Source organism: Heterocephalus glaber, unplaced genomic scaffold, assembly GCF_053883595.1.
Source record: "Heterocephalus glaber isolate CG9 unplaced genomic scaffold, H.glaber_assembly_v1.0 deba00001662, whole genome shotgun sequence".
Taxonomy (NCBI): Eukaryota; Metazoa; Chordata; class Mammalia; order Rodentia; family Bathyergidae; genus Heterocephalus; species Heterocephalus glaber.
Window position 1 is genome coordinate 1,130,421 of NW_028258403.1, and position 20,110 is coordinate 1,150,530.

General features: G+C 32.4%; 1 protein-coding gene and 1 pseudogene across 1 annotated transcript; one reads left to right on the forward strand and one right to left on the reverse strand.

The window, feature by feature from the left end:
- The first annotated feature begins 8,963 nt into the window (after positions 1-8,963).
- Positions 8,964-9,935, forward strand: LOC101708627 (olfactory receptor 4F15-like; annotated as a pseudogene).
- A 3,490-nt stretch (positions 9,936-13,425) lies between these two features.
- Positions 13,426-14,340, reverse strand: LOC101708986 (olfactory receptor 4K3-like). Its single transcript, XM_004865119.4, has one exon. It carries the CDS (start codon positions 14,335-14,337, stop codon positions 13,426-13,428), a length of 912 nt encoding a protein of 303 aa, XP_004865176.2. The 5' UTR covers positions 14,338-14,340.
- Between the last annotated feature and the right edge of the window lie 5,770 nt (positions 14,341-20,110).

Below are 20,110 nucleotides of genomic sequence, written 5' to 3' on the forward strand. Positions count from 1 at the left end.
CCTCTCTACATATGCTAGATTTTTAAACAATTTCAAAAAAATTCTCAGACATGTGTAATTTTGCTGAATTAGTGTTGATGAAGAACGTGGCCTAATATTTTTTAAAATAGAAGCTAATAATACAGCAATTTCATTAACAACAATCAAGTTAGCATTTTTATTTCTGCTAAACCATGTGTTGAAAAGAAATTGCTATCAAGCTTTGAGTGTCCATAATTAAGGCATACAGGATTACATTTTGTACTTGCTTAAATTTGTTTTCTGAGTAGCGTTTAGTATGTCTGGTATTGAGGCAGAATCTCAGATCGATATAAGTTCTAGTATTTATCTGCTACCAACTTTAAGTAAGTCATATGCTACAATTTCTGTTTTAATCTATTAATTCAAAAGAATATTGTTCTTTTACCTCACAACCTTATTATAAACGATGTATTTCACATTTTTTGAAGTTTAAATGCTATAAAAACTTGTGGATTTCTATTTTTATGTATTATAAACTATGAATATTTAATGTGTTAATAGCTACTACCTGATCTCTGATATTAGTTTTGAAGGTAACTAAGTTATAGACATTCTAGTGCCTGAGAATATTGATTCTACTTGAAGGAATTTCTCAGTTCTGATTTTTTGCATGGATATTTCTTTATTGTCCTTTAATTTGATCTTACTGTGTATCATCACACTTTGATATTTCTTGTTTTTCAGGCATTAGGGATTCCAAGGCAGAATTCCCAAGATAAATGTCCCCAAAACTATTAGGTCACCAAGCACCAAGTGGTCATTGCAAGCTGAAATTAATCTTGTAGAGATCTCATTCACTCTAGTTATGTCCCAATAATGACCACAAGGCATCACAAGAAAAAATTTTAAAACTATATGGGCATATCTGAAGAGATTGCCTTTTAATATTGTTTTGGTCCTCTTTATTTTTCTGGTCAAGTAAGCAGTAAGATAAATTGAATTTGGTAGTCAAATGAAATCCCAGAATTATAAGAATCTCTGTTTTCCAATTCAATGAACATTTGGTTGTATAACTCTCAAATGTTAACTTCTCACAAGAGGAAGTTAAAACTGTGGTTTCAGGCTCAAAGTGTTGTTCTTTAGATCTAGAAGACATCCTGACTCATGGGGATATTTTCTGTCTGCATTATAACATATTTCAGGAGGGAGTAGAAAGTCTTAAATGGTTGATTGCTAACTGCACTTCTTTGGGTTGTGCCTTGAAGATTTTTTAAAAACTCATTAAATCTAGAGCTGCTTTTTTCTTTCTATCTCCTATACTGCTGATCTCAATGAATCTGTTGTTCATCACTGTTTATTTAAGAAGTTTCACAGAGCACATCAGCTTCTACTCTAGGTTTGATATCATACATTTCACAAAACTACAGAAAAACTAATTGTTCTTTAGTGAAGTTCTAGGTCTCATGCTTTCTAGGTGAGCAGGAATAGGAGTGGGGAAAGTAAAGAGAGGTGGGAGTCTATGGGCCTGTTAAATTTAACAAACATTCCTCTGAAAATAGAAACATGTAATAGTATGAATCTCATTTGAAAAAAATGCACTTTTGAGATCTGTTAATTATACTTCAGTGGCTTTAGCAGCTTCATTATTGTGAAGTAGAGAAATTCACTTGAAAATCATAGAGCTGTAGATATAAAATGTTGGAAAAATATCTATACTTTCAAGGAGTCATCGATTTGTAGAAGGCATAAAAATTTTAATGTGTCACAGAATCTTGTTAGACAATAATATATATTTTAAGTCAAAAACATAAATTCAACCTGCAAATGAAATTGAGTGCCTTATTTTTCTTTGGACAGGTATTCAAGATGTTGACAAATTTTTTTCATACTTTTAACACTTCTTCAAGAGTGAACAATATATTTGCATATCACTGGTAGATCATAGAGTTTTTAGTCATAGGGAATGTGTTCAAAAGGAATGCCTTTTTATAAACACTTTTTTAAATACAGAAAAAAATTGTTAAGTAAAATACTCTAAGAACACATGCTACAATGATCTCAAAGACTTGACAGAGGAGTAAAAGGATAGGATTTTTACAAAAACATTATGCTATTTATTTCAATAACTTTTAACCTCTATTAAAAAGAGAATGAAATGAGTAGTAACAAAGGAAAGACTCATCTAAGGAACTAGATAAATACAAAAATTTGTGTTTCTTTATAAACATTTTAATCATTTTGAATTAGTGAAGATCAGTAGGAAAAAATGATGAATGTTGTGATACACTGGACAGACACAATTTTCTATTTACTTATTGGTTACTTCATTTTTATTGGAGAAAGTAATTTTCACATGTGGAAATACTCAAAGCTACAAATGAGTCATAAAAGAAGAGTGCAAAAAATAACTGTGGACATCAATAGGAGGACATGGAAAATAAACCTATAATTCAAGATAGATTTAAAACGGCCTGGAATTTGGCTCAGTGGTTCCACTGCTTGCCTTGCAAGCATAAGGTCCCGAGTTCGATCCCTGGTACAAAAAACGAAAAAAAAAACAGGAATAAATATAGTTTGCTTATAATGACTGAAAAATACCACTAAGTAATTGTTCTTGAAAACAATATCCATAGCTACTGTTCCTGTTTCCAGTCCCTGCGCCACTGAATGAAAAACTAAGTGCCATTAGAAGGAAATAGCGTAGCTTTCAGCTGCAGTGAAAGATGCCTTAGGATGTAAGATCTGAGGATTTGCAACGGCATAAGCTCAGAAGTGAATGGAAAATTTTTAATTAACATTATTATGGAAGAATTTAAAACATAATAGAGTATATTATCTAAGGAAAATGAGGAAATAAATATTTGATAAAAGAAATATTTCCGCAATAAAGAACAGAGTAAAACTCTCCTGGAGGTGCCAGGCGTATGTGTCATCAGCAGTGCTCACAAGTGCAGCCCACTGGCTGTGTTTCTCCACCTCTTGAAGATATGGATAAGACCATGGATCCTGTGGACAGCCTCCTCAATTAGTACAGTGGGTTTGTACTGACCTACTCATTTGTTAACTCTTTCTATCTTACTGCAGCAAATTATTTCCAGGGATACGATACTGCTGAAGTCTTCTTTGTCAATTATTTTTTAATCAAAATTAATAAAATAAGATGCCTACATATGTTTCAAAAGTCAATTCTGGATTTAGATAATCCTTTGGATGAACATCCCTTAAGCTTGTTGAATTCAGCTTCTTGACTTAGGGTACTGTGATAAACATGTTGTGCAGCTTTATTTCATCCTGTCAGATGTTTGAACAATTTAATTGACAATATAGTTTACCTTTCTACAGGCAGGATCAAAACATAGGATAAAACCTATCCTGAGTATCTGCATACCCATGAATATTTAATGAACACTTACTGTGGGCTGGAATCTGTGAATAATAATGTATCTCTGCCCTTATAGACATAGGAGAAGCAATAAATACAGTAGTCAAATGTCAGTCATAATGAATCAATAAATAGCCTTATGATGGATTCTTGTACAAAGTGACCTGAGAGAATAAAGCTATAGGTCTAGTGTAGGCCATAAAGAAAAAGGAAATGGTCCTTGAGAAGGTAATGTGTGAGTTGAACTTATAGAGAAGAAGCAATCTACAGAACCAAAAGCTGTAACAAACAATCAGAAATAGGATTATTCAGACAATGAAAGAAAATTGGAGAGCATTTTGTAGTGAGTGGTAAGGAAGAAACAAGATGTGAGACTGGAAATTTAGAGGAAAGGTAGCCTACACAAGTGTGAACTTTTATGAAGAAGAAGACATGATTGAAAGAGTTTAAACTGGATGGTAACTAATAAGACAACTCAGAGGCACTGCCATCTTCCCTTTTTCTAGTCTCTCAAATGCTTACTTCTATGCCTCTTTTTTATTCTATCTCTTCCCTCCTTTATGTCTTTTATTACTTTCATTCTTTTACAGATATTCTTCTTTTTGATTTTTGATATACATAAAAATAATGTTTCAGCACAATTTTCAGTACATGAATATATTGTGTAAACTTTAAATCGAGTTCAACATATGTGACTCTCCAAACATTTATCATTTCTTTTTGATGAAGCATTGAAAATCCTTACTTTTAGTTTTTCAAAGATATAGTATCATTGTTGCTTATACTTACTGTACTGTGCGATAGCACACCAGAACTTTTTGTTCCTTCCCTCTCCAATGCTCTTCAAACATTTGGTAATCACCATTCTATTCTCAACTTTTATGAGATAAAAAATTTTAAACACATCATTTGAGAGGACCATGTGGTATTTAACTTTCTTTAACCTGGCTTATTTCTCTGCAAAAAATGATCTCTGGTTGTAGAGCCAGTTAATCACAAATGATGGCTTTTCATTCTTCTTTATAGTTGAACAATATTCCATGTTGTACATGTACAACATTTTCTTTACTTCATGAGTTGATAAATACAATGGCTCCATCCATAGTCAACCAAAAGGAGAATTATATATATAATTAATTGCATACAATTATTAATAAATAATTATACATAAATATATATAATTATAAAAATATGATTCAACCTCAGGGTAGACTCTTTGCTTAGAACTTTTACTATACTAATAATTTTGATTATTTTATGAGAAAAGAAATATTCACCTACTAATATGCTTTCCTTCATGCTTTTCAGTGTTCATGTTGTATTTTTGTATTTAATATGCTGTGTAACTTAAATTTCCACTTTTGTATTTGGAAAAGTCCATATTTTTATGAACAAGGTTAATTAATTACAAAAGGCATTTAAAATATAGAAGTAAGGTTTCTAGGAAGCCATATATATATTATTTTTTACTATAATATTAATTTTTTAAAGTAAGGCATAGGTTCCTCAAGAGTTGCTAAGCATATTCTATGAAACAATGAATCATGCTATTGACTCTACTCAGAAATATTTTTTTAGGTCTGTTATGTTGATTTAAAACCATAGTTTTTAATAACCATACTATATTAAAAATATATATTATTATAATTTGATTTTTAAATTCTGTGTCAATTTAAATTTTTTTTTATAATTCTTTACTATTACTATTGAAATAATAGTGCAATGAATATAGAATATATATATTAATTATATGTAAATAAGCTGTGACATTTCCTTTTGGTTATAATACTTCCTCTATGAGTTTAATTCTTTCTTCAGTGTTAGGGAACTCAAAAACCTTTGTTATGCCTGAATTTAAACATTTTAAATTTTCATAAAAACTTCAACTCTTAACATGAATGAGAATTTCTATTATAAGGATTCCTTGAACACACTGAGATTAAATCTTACCCCTTTTTCTCTTTTTTCTTTATTGTCTTTGTCAACATGTTAGGAAAAATGAAAACAAAACAGCTCGTCTTTTTTAATTGCATGTCCTAAGGATTGGTATGATCACTATCTTTAAATAAGTTTAGTTTTTTGTATTTTTATACCCACGTGTTCCTCATTTGTATATTTCTTCTTTATGTAAGTAGCAAGTACAATTAACTGGTGTTAAGAAATTCTGACTTTTAGAAAATAATGAAAAGTAGAAAGATGCAATAAAATCATGATTTTCCATTGCTTAGAAAAAACTGGTAATATTTACTGTATTGTTTGAGTCTTTAAAGAAGTTCTTTACTGTAAAAAGATCACTTTTTAGAGCATTGTTTAAATTTATTGACCATTAGTAAGCTCATACAAAATAATTACAATGCCTTAAAAAGGCCTTATGGTCTGCCTACTCATCTTTTCCTGCTAAACCCCAACAAATCCTGATCTTTTCACTATGTCCATAGTTTTGCCTTTTCATAAATATCATGTACTTGGAGCCATAAAGTGTTTAGCCTGATAAGACTTTTTTCACTTAGTAATGTGCAGTCAAGACTCCTCTGTTTTTTCATACCTTGATACCTCATTTCTTTTTACTGCTGAATAGTATTCCATTGTCTGGGTGCATCTCAGTTCATCTCTTCGCCTACTTCATGACATGCTTGTTCCTTCCAAGTTATGGCAATATTAATAAAGCTGTTATAAGCATTTGTGTGGTCACTTTTGTGTAGCTAGAAGGTTCCAGCTCTAGATACTTGATTGCTGTATCATATGATAAGAATATATTTGGTTTTGTAAAAAGTCACTGGATTGTCTTCCAAAATGAATGTACCATTTTGCATTTTCACCAACAGTGAATGAGTGTGCCTATTGCCTTTAATGTTATTACTATCCTGGATTTTGGAACAGTAATTCTAATAGGTGAGTAGCAGTATCTCATTGTTGCTTTAGTTTTCACTTCCCTGGTTGTATATAATGGGAAGCATGTTTTCATAAGTGTACTGTAATTGGCATCTTTATATCTGTATATCTTCTTTGTTGAGGTATCTCTTAGAATCTTTGGCCTATTTTTAATTTAGTTGTTTGTAGAACACTTATTTCTTTATCTTGTAGAATTGCAATCCTGCTGAATGTACATTTTGCTTTCCAGAATGTAAATCTTTTAAAGTCCATAATTACATGGTCAAAATATAAAAGCAACTGAAGCTCTGTGCAAGTCATACCTATTGTCATTTACTTCAGTGATGGTACCATTCTGTCTTGTTCAGTCCTGTTTTATGTCATCTTAGCTGTTTCCTATAAAATGTTCCACCCTGGCCACTGTGGCAAGGCCTTCAGCATCACCTCTGTAGTACTCCTTTTTGATATAGTGCCTTCTCCATGTCCATAATTTTCAGAATGTGCAGTCCTGCACACATGGCTGCTCATAAGGGCAGCCTTATTTCTGATATGTTCATAGAGCTCTCACCAACTCATGTACTCTTCTGCCAAAGCAATGCCACAAGAGCCCAGATACACTGTGGAATGGCACAAGGAGGTGTGACAACATAAAGCAGCCAGTGATATGGGACCAGGAGGAGGATATGGTGGTAGCTGTGCAAGTGAGCAGCACCTGGTATTCAGTTCAAATGTGTAACAAGGCTTAATTGAGGTTTTGCTTTAAAAAAGGAACAGTAATTTAGAAAAACTTATGAAGAAATCTTTTAAGCAGATCTTGCAAGAAAAAAATAAAGCAAAATTTCAGAAGGAACCCTTCAAAAATGGTATTGCATTATAGAATATTTAGAAACTGAGGGCTGGGGATTTAGCTCAGTGGTTATGGCACCTGCCTTGCAAGCGCAAGGTCCCGAGTTTAATCCTCGGTACCCCCCCCAAAAAAAATTTAGAAACTGAAATCACAATTTCATATAGTTCAAACTAGTAAATGTATTATAAGCCCAGAGATTAGCAATTTTTGCTTATGCTTTATTTCTATTTTTTAGAGTTAAACTTTTTTTTTTGGTGCCAAGGATTGAACTCGGCACCTTGTGCTTGCGAGGCAGGTGGCAGAACCACTGAGCTAAATCCCTGGCCCTTCTACAGTTAAGTTTTTAAGATGTATTGCTGTGTATTTTCTTTAGTAAGCTGTTTCCTCAAAATAAAAAACAGTGTGGTATTTTCAATGATTATTTTTCTACATATAGAGTCTAGTACTTTTTCTACCTCAATATAGTTAACTAGGAATAATATAATTGCCAATTTTTCAAATTTAGCTCATTTTCAATTTTTCAATAAATAATTATAAAATATTTTCCTAATGGCATTGGCACTGGTATTAACTTAAAATTACTTCTAATAGGATTCTTAGTCATAAGGTAATTTTTTGATATTTAATATATGTTTTGAAGTTGTCTTTTAGAAATATAAGAATTCATAATTTCATTTACAGAGGAGAGTCCTTCACAGTTCCACCCCTGGAATTTTGTTTTTTTATTTTAAACTTTTACAGTTTTATAGAAAAATAGTATTTCTATATTTTTATTTCCATTTCTTTGTTACAAGTGAATGTAAATATGATTTATATATGTATTGACTATTTGAAGTTCTTTTGCTCATAGCCTTTATGTGTTTATTTAAGTTTTATTTTTCATTATATTTTATAATTACTTTCTTACATTTATTTACATCTAAAACTTACATGGAATATTGAAATTTCAGATTTGTTAAGGGGAAAGTGTCAAGATTTTCTGTGTAAATCTTGGATTTACAGTCAGAAATATTTTTCTCACATAATAACCTAAACATTTGTATATTTGTCAAGTTTCCTTTTTAAAAAAGGTTTTTTAAAGATATCATTCAAATTAATTTTAATTTTTAAAGATAAGTCACATTTTTGTCATATTTGGTAAATTATTTCTACAGGCTTTATTAACAAATCATCCTTTCTAAATGGTCTGTCTTCCTTCCCTTTAGCACTTTCTATTACATCTTTGTTGGTAGATAATGTCCACTCCTTCAAGCATAAACAGATTATTTTAATGTTCTATCTCAGTAGTTTTCTATCACCTTTTAGGTATAGTACAAAATTGTGATACATCTATAGGATTCTTCTTTGACAACATCTTTACAGGTCTTTCATTTATTCCAGGTTGTTTTACTTTCTGCCTCAGACTGTTTTCTCTGATAAGTGGCCTTTGCTTCTCTTCTTAGTTTATTTCACTCTATCAATATTTTGTATGTTAGCACATGAATTTAGTGAATGTTAGCACTAGCTCTTCTAGACTAGGGAAGATACCATTGTGATGAGCTCTCCTGGATTGCACTTGGTTCTTTTTCTCAACCCAACTTACTTCCATAAAAATTACTCAGTTATGTGATTACTTACTTAATGCATCAATTCACAACTAGATTGAAACTACATAAAGATAGGCTCTGTGATTATTCCAGAATGTGATGCAGTGACTGATATGTTCATTGGTATATATATAGTGTTGTTCTTGATCACCACTCAATGAATAGTTGATAAACAAAAATGAATATATATTTAAAAGGGCTTTTGTGATTGAGGGTAAGAATTTTTCTTTAATAACAAGCCAATGACAACTGCTTCTTTTAATACTTCCAGTGCATTCTTTAACAATTATTTCTCTTTTGTTCCTTTCAGATAATATAAACAAAGCCAATGTATACAGCAAATTATTCTCCAGTGTCTGAATTTATATTCCTTGGACTTACTAACTACAAACCAGTGCAGCATTTCCTCCTTGGCTTCTCCATAATGTTTTATGTAGTAATTGTTTTGGGAAACATCCTTGTTGTATTTACAGTGGTTTTTGACCCTCATTTGCATTCCCCCATGTACTTCTTTTTAGGAAACCTCTCATTCATTGATCTATGTCTTTCTACCTTAACAGTTCCTAAGATGATTTCTGACATGTACTCTGGGCACAATACCATTTTATTCAAGGGGTGTGTCATCCAGATATTTGTCCTTCATGTGCTGGGTGGATCTGAGATGGTTCTGCTCATAGCCATGGCCTTGGACAGATACATGGCCATATGCAAGCCCCTCCGTTATCTGACCATCATGAGCCCACAGATGTGCATTTTGCTTCTGTCTGGTGCTTGAGTTATTGGTCTCATTCACTCAGTGGCCCAGCTAGCTTTTGTTGTCCATTTGCCATTTTGTGGTCCAGATGAGCTAGATAGCTTTTACTATGATCTTCCTTGGTTTATCAAACTGTCCTGTATAGACACCTACAGAATGGAGTTCTTGGTTACTGCCAACAGTGGATTCATTTCAACAGGCACCTTCTTATTGATTATTTCCTATATCTTCATCCTGTTCACTGTGAAATGCTCTTTAGGTGACTTGTCCAAGGCTCTCTCTACTCTCTCAGCACATATCTCTGTGATGGTTTTGTTCTTTGGACCTTGCATTTTTGTTTATATGTGACCATTTCTCACAGTTCCAGTGGATAAATTCCTTGCCATTTTGGACTTTATGACCACACCCATTCTAAATCCCACCATTTACACACTGAGGAACAAGGACATGAAGCTGGCAATGAGAAGACTAAGTAATCAATTTCTAAGTCAGAGGAAATGTTCTAAAAAATTCATGAGAACACAAATTACTTAACATTTTTAAATGACTGAAGTAAATCAAATGGTTAAGCAATTATACAAAATTTGGGGATGCCTGACAGATACTCAAAATGTTTGTTGTATAGACCATATTTTGCACAAAATATGTCAATTATTCTAGACACAGGAAGTCTAAAATTCTTGGATAGTTTTTTTTCAAAGTCAATATAAACTTGTTATTTCATAATTTCTCATTTATAGGTTATTTTATGTAATTTAAGACTTCCAGATATAGAAGGTACAGTTTTGTATTTTAGTTTTGGTAGTCAATTGATAACATTGAAATGCTTATAAAACTCAGACAAAAATATTTTAATAATAGAATCATAATAGACTTTGATATTTTTCTCTTATTTATAAATTGAAAGTCTTTTTCATAAAACACAAATTTGCTCTCAACACATTTATTCCTTTAAAACCAAGTAGAGACAACTTCCATGTTTAATTACTTTTTATAGTGATTATCATATGATTTACACTAAAAATGCTTTTCATTTCTCATTGTGAGAGATATACTTTTTTAGATTTAAATAATTTCCTAAATTAACCATTTATTAATTATGAGATTACATTGACTCAATACATAAAGTCTCTAATGAATAAGTTACTTGCAACTGAGCTACATCCTTAAGATCTTTTTATAGGAAGTTGATGAAAAAATTATAGACTACAACCTTAGAATTTTGCTGAAAGAATAGCCTCAAAAGTCAAACAACCTGGATTCAAATTCATTAACTTAGAGGTAATGCATTCAAGCTTCTGAAGAAACTCTGAAATATACAGTTTTGCTTTGATTTAAACCCAATATGAATTATTATATTTATATTTTGTCTGAAAGCCAAAAGTGCATGGGGAGAGAGGATTTAGTATTTAGAGGCAGGAAGAACAGATGGGAGAAAAAGGTTGAAGAGATAATTGATATGAAGGTGTAATAAGGAGGAATTGATATATACTAGGAAGAGAAACAAAAGAGAGCCTCAGAGATAGATTGCTTCCTGGGTTAGGTTTGCAACTCCTACACTACCTTTTGTCTCAATTTGAATTGATCAAAGCCCTCTCCAGTTGTTCTACAGTAGTGACACTTATATATAAGCTGCTTACATTGTACTTTTTGAGAACTGAGTGTCTATGAAACAAACAAAGAATATGATTTACACATCAATGGATGTTGATCTGATTATTGTATGGCAGGTATTATTTTTATTTCATCTATATTTTCAATCTTCAATTTTCATTTTAATTAAAATATTTGAAAATTTTCCAGTTTTAAGACATTTTTCTTTAGAAAAATGTGATACTGTAAATAACATGAGAGATTTCTGAATAATTAATTTTTTAATTTTTTCTTTTATGAAAAAGTTATTTTTTGATTTCTTTGATACATAATTGATGAATTTATATGGTCTTAAGTGTAGATTAAGATCTTAAGTGTGATGATTTAACATATATATATTTTTCAAGTTAATTCACATAGATATCAGCTCACCATGCTCTTTATTAGATCTCTTGAATTTATTCATTCCATGTCTGAAAATTTATGCCTTTTGATCAACATCTCTCCTTTTCTCCAACTTCTCAACTCTGTTTCCATAATCTCAACTTCTTGGATTGCACATATAAGTGAGATCATGTAGTATTTTTCTATCTCTGCCTACATTACATAACAGGATAATCCACTTTAGATCTATCTATATTGTTATAAATTGCAAGATTTCCTAAATTCCATTGTATATATAGCCCAAAATTTGTTATTTATTTACCCATCAAGGCACTCTTCAGTTGTTTCCACATTTTTGCAAGGGTTATTGTGAGTAATGCTGCTATATGTGTGATAATCCAGCTATCTTAGCCTGGAGTGGAGTGTTGGTTTTGCTGTGCCATTTTACAATCCCATCAACAGTATAGAAAGGTTTCCTCTTCTTCGTTATTTCGCCAAGCACTGTCTCTTGATTTTGGACACTAGCGTTCTTCTCGAGTGTATGATAATATTTCACTATGGCTTGTATTTATACTTCCCTGGTAATTAGTGATACTGAGAACCTTTGCTTTATCTATTTGTCATATTTTTTGGACAAAATTTCATTTCAGCCATCTCTCCATTTTTAAATTGAGTTATATGGTTGCTAGCCATTGATTTGTGTGAGTTTTTCATATATCTTTGATTTAATTCTATATCAGAGAATTTATTTGTAAATATATTTCTCATTATGTAGGTTTTCTTTTCATTTTGTTGATTATTTCCTTTATAAGGAGATTTTTTTTAGTTGACTCATTTATTTTTGCTTTTGTTGCTTGGGATTTTGATGTCATATTAAAAAATCTTTACTCACTACAATGCCATGCAGATTTTTCCTCCTTTATTTCAGTTTTATACTTTCAAAATCAAGTTGAAATCTAAACAAGAACAATACAAATTTGATATAATAGTTTCATTCCTATACAATAATAATAATATCTCCAAACAACAAATCAAGATACTAATATTTAAAATAAAATAAAAAAGAATAAAATATTTTGTGATAAATTGAACTAAGCAAAGAAAAAAACTGCATACTGAAATTTATTGAACATAGATGAAAGAAACAGAATTCTAATAGGTAAATGGAAAGATAGCCCATGTACACAGTTCCCTAGAATTACTGTTGTTAAAATGTTCAGACTACTCAAGGCTATCACAATCTCTAACAATATTCCAGTGGCATTTTTTACAGAAAAAAATCTACAATTTCATGGAATCACAAAAACCCACAGCCAAAAAAAAAAAAAAAAAAAAAACCCACAGCTGAAACAATCTTAAACAAGAAGAACAAAGATGGAGGCACAATACTTTCCAATTGAAATTATATTATAAAGCGATATAATCAAAACAGTGTGTTACTGGGATAAAATCAGTCACATGCACCAATAGAACATGTTGAAAGATTAGAAGTAAACTCTAACATCTATGGTCAGCTAATATTTGACAAAGGAATACTCATAAAGTAAAGATAATGCCTTCAAGGGATATCTACATAGAAAAATAAAATTAAACACTTAGCATACATCACCTACAAAAATTCACTCAACCAGACCATGGCTGCAATTATTATCTAAAAACTACTTTCTCCAAATCCTTTGTTGACACATTTTCTGTAGTCATTTGCCTTGTATATGTCATTCCTTGATCAACAAATGGGTGCAACAGGCATGCATATTTGTGTATACACATACTTGTGTATGTCATCTTTTCAAACTCTAATCTTTAATTTTTATTTGATTTTCAAAACTAGAAAACAGAGCCAAATTTCCTTCTAAACCATGAGAGAATTCTGAATATTGAATATCCCTGATTCAAACTTATGTGTAGGTTATACAAACAGTCATAATCATTGTTTTCCTGATTATTTTTATTTTGCTGTGTAATAGGACAATTATGGCTAATTTAGAGACTTACAGTGAACACTTTAATATCGTGTGTCCCTGAAATAACCAATGAAATCCATATGCTAACATTTTAGTCTCCTCATGGCAATTTTAATCTCATTGTTTCTAAAGGTATAAATGGCTGGATTTAGTAGAGGAGTGATCACTGCATAAAACACAGCAAGAAACTTGTCCAACCATGTAATGCTGACTGGCCACAGGTAGATGAAGATGCAGGGCCCAAAGAATAACACCACCACTGTGATGTGGGCAGTACAGGTAGAAAGAGCCTTGGATGACTCACTCTTAGAATGAAGGCACACAGTAAACAGAATATGAGAGTAAGAGAACAGCAACAGAATGAAGCAGATGGTTGCTAGTATGCCACTGTCAGCATTTATCAAAATTTCTAGAATATAGGTGTCCGTGCATGCTAGCTTGATCACCAATGGAATATCACAGAAAAAACTATCCAATTCTCTAGGTCCACAGAATGGCAGCCTTACAATAATAACTAGTTGGCTAATTGAATGTACAAAGCCAATGATCCATGATGTCATCACTAACCCAAAGCACATATGTGTGTTCATGATGCTAGAGTAATGGAGTGGCTTACAGATGGCCACATAACGGTCATAGGCCATTGAAACAAGCAGTACCATCTCACCTCCACCAAAGAAGTGTCCAAAGAAAATCTGACACATACACCCTCCAAAAGAGATGGTCTTATTTTCTTTGAGAAAGTCTGTGATCATTTTAGGGGTAGTGACTGAGGAAAGGCAGAAGTCAATGAAGGAAAGGTTGGCCAACAGGAAGTACATGGGAGAGTGGAGATGGGGGTCAGTAATGATTATGACCACAATGAAGATGTTGCCTAACACGGTGATCAAATAAAGTGAAGAAAATGTCACTAGAAAGAAGACCTGGAGCTCCCATGAGTCACAAAGACCAAGAATAATGAATTTTGACACCACAGATTGGTTTACTTTTTCCATTTAGTTCAGTTCTAGATTTATCTAAAAGAAAAGACAAAGCATTAGATTTTCTGAATATATGAATCAAAAAGATTTCTTAAACATTACTAAAAGAAATGATTTCTAGATTAATCACCTTGAAAAATACTTCATGTTATCTTGGAACATTCGCACATTCTAAAGCCCAGCAAGTCCACTCTCAAGATCAATTCTTGCATATGTATGCAAGCATTGTATACAAGTTTATAATAATGCCCACTGACAAAACACTGAATATTATTCTGAACCACAACTGATGAGGTGCTTCTCTGTAAGATGATATAGAAATATCGCAGTAAAATATAGTAACAAAATGTGATCAAAAAGAATACATTCCACATGATTTTCAAGGGGAAACAAGGAACAGAAAAGTAGTTTAATACCTTGTAAGGCTATGATAAAACTACATATGAAATTTTTTTAAAGTGAAAATGTAAGACATTAGTAACTTCAAGTGAGAAGAGGTCAGAGGTAGGTACAAAGCTGAACACATAAGCATACGAAGAAATTACAAGTTGTTTACTTCTTATATTAGGTCATATTTTCATAGCTTTAATTTTATTGAATAAAGAAACAGGGCTTATAGAAAAATGATATTACAGTATGAACCAAAAATTACAATTAATTGAATTTAGTAGAACTGAGATTAAATACCATACATTTTTAAAGGTACATTTCATTGCTTAGGAGCTGTTTTTGGAAAAATAGTCCCTATATGTAAATTTAAAATCTTCCAGGAATATTTAGCATATTATTGAAGGTCAATGATTATTTCACTAATGAATACATACATAAGTCAGTTGAGTAAAAGTAGAGTTATTAATACCTCTTTTTGATAAAATTAACAAAACTATTTTCACAAATAAACAGATAAGTACAAGAGCACATAAACTAGTTAGGGAGATGGTAGTTAACAATCTGGTAGAATAAATGTCCCAGACATAAAGGAAGGATCAATCATGAGCATTGGGAAGAAAAGTTCTCTGATCATGAGTCCAAAAACTTATTAAACCTGAAAGATATAACTCAAAACCTGAGGTCTGCCTCAAGATCTGAAGTCTGGCTCCTGCAGATTAGTATTCAGTATAGAACTCTAAAATGCATAGAATATACCAACTGCCATTAAATTTCCACTCAAAAGAGATGGCGTTTCAGAAACTGAAACTGAAAATATTTATGTGAATTAAATAAGCCAAAGTTTGTGGTTAAGTCTGAGACAGGAACTATGCATCAAATAATTTAAGATAAAGACTTCAGAGTTACAAATAAAAACATGCTTGGGAACTCAGACTTCTGCCGCATATATTCACAGGTCAATAATTGCCATTTTCAACGTCTTCATAGGTGATATTTCTACTCACTCTTATCTGCCTTACAGAGAAGCTATGATTTTTGAAATACATTATGTTCCTCCTAACCTTAATAGAAGTTTTTGCAATGTCACAGCAAATGACATATGAGCTAACTGGATTTCTTACCAACAAGCTATAGAAACTTTGTCTCTATTCATTTCACTATTTAAATTCACATCTGTGGAAATCTAATTCTGTCAAGCTGGAAAATAGATTTGTTCTTTTCCCTTCTAGTTTTCTCTCTTCCCTTCCACTAAATTTAGTTTGTCCTTCCCTTCTCTTCCCTTTCCTTCTTATTTTTTGTGTCCTCTTCCTCTTCCTTCTCTTTATCCTCCTTCTTAATAGTGTATTCTTCTCCTACCTCATGGGCTTTGCTAGAGTTTATCAGTTAATTCCAACAGCCATTACTATGTCCTAATGACTGGCATTCATCACCCTCTTTCAAAGTTGCCAACTAGACAGTAATTTGTTATTGTTCTTGTTTTACATATTTATAAAAATTACATTATTGTTGTTTTTGGCATAATCATCTCCAAACTTTCTACCTATGTAATCTGTGCATAGCCCTGCTGTTAATATAATTGAAGGTGTTTATGTTATTGTTTGAATTCAGCGGTGTTATCAAATACCAGAGATGATAGTAAGAAAAGAATTAGAAGTACCAGATATAGAAGGGGTTTTTGTCATTTCCAGGAGAGCAACAAGAATTCATCAAGTATTTTCTTAATGGATACAATAAATCCTACTGGGTAAGTCAGATCAAAAAACAATAGACTCTGAATGTTATACATTATACCAAAAAAGTAAACACCTATGCATTTTTGCTCACCTTATTATTTGCTTCAAAAGTCATTAATGTTTAGTTGAATTACAAAACAGTACTACTACTGAAGCAATTTATGGAAAGTATCATTAGAATTAACTTTAAAGCATCCCTAGGTGGTTGATTCTAAAAGTATAGATTTATTCATACAAAGACTCAAAGTAGAATTTTTTAAAGGAAATACAAACTTAAGAAAATGGCTCTATTCACATTTTTCTTTTAAAGCTGCTAATTTCAGATCTATGTGAAAACTAGTTCCTTGTGTCTCCTGCATCTTCCAAGGTGCCAGAATCTTACCACATCATGTACCTTAATTTTTCCAATAACCCATGACATGGGTCTTCCTCTGAAATGGACTCTCAGTACAACCTGTTAGAAGCCTCTGAGCTGAGGAGGAGCCTAGCAGGATGCACACCAGTGTTCTCTGACTCTAGCCCTTCTCCTTCTGTGCTATTATTCCTAATTTTAAGTTCCCAAGCAAGATTCCATTTCAATGATAAACACTCACTTTTACAGCTTTTTAGAGATTCTTCATATTTTCAGCAGGATTTTTCCCAATATAAATTATTAATAATCAATTTTCCCCTTGTGGAAATTTTTGTTAATTACTTTTACTTCTCTGTGCCTGTGTGCATAGTAAGATGGTATTGAAACACTGTGAAATGTCCTAAATATGCTAGACCAAGAGAATTAAGGATTAAATTAGAAATAGAGTATGGACTATATCTTACCAGAGAAATATCAAATCTGATTGGATTTTTTCCCATGGATAAAATATTACTCATACTCTAACTTGAGTTTGAAATAAAATCATATTGCAACAAAACAATCCATTTTCTGCTGTGACAAATGTTCACAAGAGAATGAGGGGTATTTATTTACTTCAGAGAGTGCTCTTTAAGACAGGAAACTTTCAAATTACCTCTATCATGTTCCTTTGGGACCATGTAGTTTCTGAGACTTTCTCCATTGAAAGTATCACCTGGTAGTATGTCTGTTGTTGAAGACAAAAAGAACAATAAGAATAAAGTCTCTGACAATATGGGTAAGCACAGTTTTAAAATATTTATTTCTATAATAACTTTTCCAAAAATTAAATTATTACTTTATTTCAGAATTGAGTTGCCATTTCTCATCCCAGAGGCCAGATGAGTTATGGGAGTGGAACTGGATGATAACCAGTAGAGGTGAGTGGGTAGCTGAGGAGACCAACTTCACCTGCAACAGAATGGCTAGATTTGAATGGCTTTGAGGACTTAGTTCAGAATAGAGAAACACGTTTAAGTCTCAAAAGTTCCCATGCTAATTTGAACAATGTTCTAAGTTTAATATTTTCTGTAAAAACTTATATTATTCATATTCTTCAAAATTATAAAGCAAAAGAGTCTAGCTTTTATAATATCTTCATTGAAAAAAGGTTGTTAAAAAGTGTTGTTAAATTCTATTTTATTTTTGGAGATTCCAACACGAGAGTTTAAGAAACAAGTCTGTTTGCATCTTGTTATTCTTAGTACTTTTTCACTGTAAGTCATATTCATCTGCACTCTGGTGGGCATTGATCCAGCTTCCTTTCTGTAAATTAAATAATTATATACATATGTCAACCATTATACTTAGAGACACTATCAGGATCCATAGGTTCTACAGGCCAAGGGTTCAGTATTCCTTAAAGCTGTCAAGGTTCTCAAACACAAGAAACCCCTGAAAAATTGCCACAGTGGAAAATAGCCTAGAAACATGACAGCAAAAGTACCATATTAGTCAGTTTTCCATTGCTGGGGCAAATTACCCAACACTCACAACTCAAAGGAAGAGGAGTTTAATTTGGTTTATTGTTGACTCACACCATGGTCAGCTGATTCCAAGGGAAAACAGTATGGTGTAACAAAGCTGCTTAAACACCTTCATTCTAAAAGGGAAGAAAAGGAAGATGGGAAAAAATAGGGCTGTAACAAGCCCAAAATCCAACAGGGCAAGCATTAAATCTGATAGCTCCATGTTCACCATCTGGGGCACATGGTGATGACATGTGAGTTTTAGAGGCCTCGGGTGGGCCCACACTATGGCTTTCCTCGTTGCAGCCCAAATATTCTCTTTCTTGGCTTGGCTTCACTCTTGGCCAGTTACTTTCCCTAGCAGATATTCCATGTTCCTGGCATTTCCAACTCTCTGTGGTCTCCATTACACCTTTGACTGAATTTCCACAGCATTCATGCACTGCTTCTAAGGAGTACATTGCCTGGTCTCCCGGGGCTTTATCTGAAATAGGGCAGAAGTCTCCTGGACTTTACAACTCTTTCAATAACATACAGGAAAATTAAGGAAATCTTAATACATTATGCACTTTAAATAACAATTAATATAGGTTCATTAGTTGTAAAAAGAATACCATACTAATTTAAGATGTTAATAATAGAGGAAACTGACCAGGGTGTGTGTGTGTGTGTGTCCTCTATTCTATATGTTCAATTTTTCTGTATATCTTAAACTTCCTAAAATAGTCTATTAATTAAAGATAACAAAGAAAAACACCATAAAAATATAAAATGTTTTAAAGAAAATGCTTATAATAGATAATGGGGGTGAGGTGGATGGGAGAGAGCTTTTTCACTTGACACTATTTTATATTTATTAAAATTATTTTATCATAGATAATTTTACCTTACATTAAACAAATAAAGGAAGATCAAAACTGGAGAAATGGCACTTCTCAATTTCAAAACTTACTACACAACTACAGTAACACAATAAATGTGGCGCCCATAGCATGATAACACAGAGATCATTAGAATACAATGGGATTCCAGAAATAACCCCAAACATACATGTAAGATAATTCCTGAAAAAGGACCAAGACTGTTCAAGGGAGGAAAAGATAGTATTTTACACTGTGTGGAACAAACTGGATATCCACAGGTAAAAAATGAAGTCCAAACCTATACCGCACACCACATAAAAAAAATAAATTGACAAAACTAAAGATTTAAATGTAATAGCTAACATTACAAAAACATTAGAAGAAAACATAGTGTTAAATCTTCATGATGTTCAGTTTGATAATGAGTTGGGTTTAACATCAAAGCACAGGGGAATGAAAAGATACACAAATTAGACTCCATCAAATTTTTAAAACATCATCAAAAGATATTATCAAGAGAGTTTAAAGAGAAACAACAGAACGGGGAAAATATTTGCAATCATATGTCTGATAAGTGTCTTGAATCCAGAACTTTTTAAAAATTCTTACAATTTAAGAATTAAAATACAAATGATCAGTGCAGTTTTGGATTGCCATGCAGAGCTGCAGCAGCTCAGACTGCAGGAGGCAGTGGAGTCCATGGTGAAGAGCATAGAAAGAGAACATCCAGAAAATGCAGGAACTCATGTTCCTATGCAGTGCCAAGTGCTGTGAGAACAACCAGGCATCTATGCAGCAGATGTGCCAGTGCATAGAACATTCTATTCGCCTCTAGTCCAAGCCCAGGGCTTGGTCACCAATGTGGCAAGACCTTTTCCTGGCAATAGAGATCTCCCTTGTACCAAACCAGAGCCCTCCAAGGTCCTAGATTCTTCATAGTAC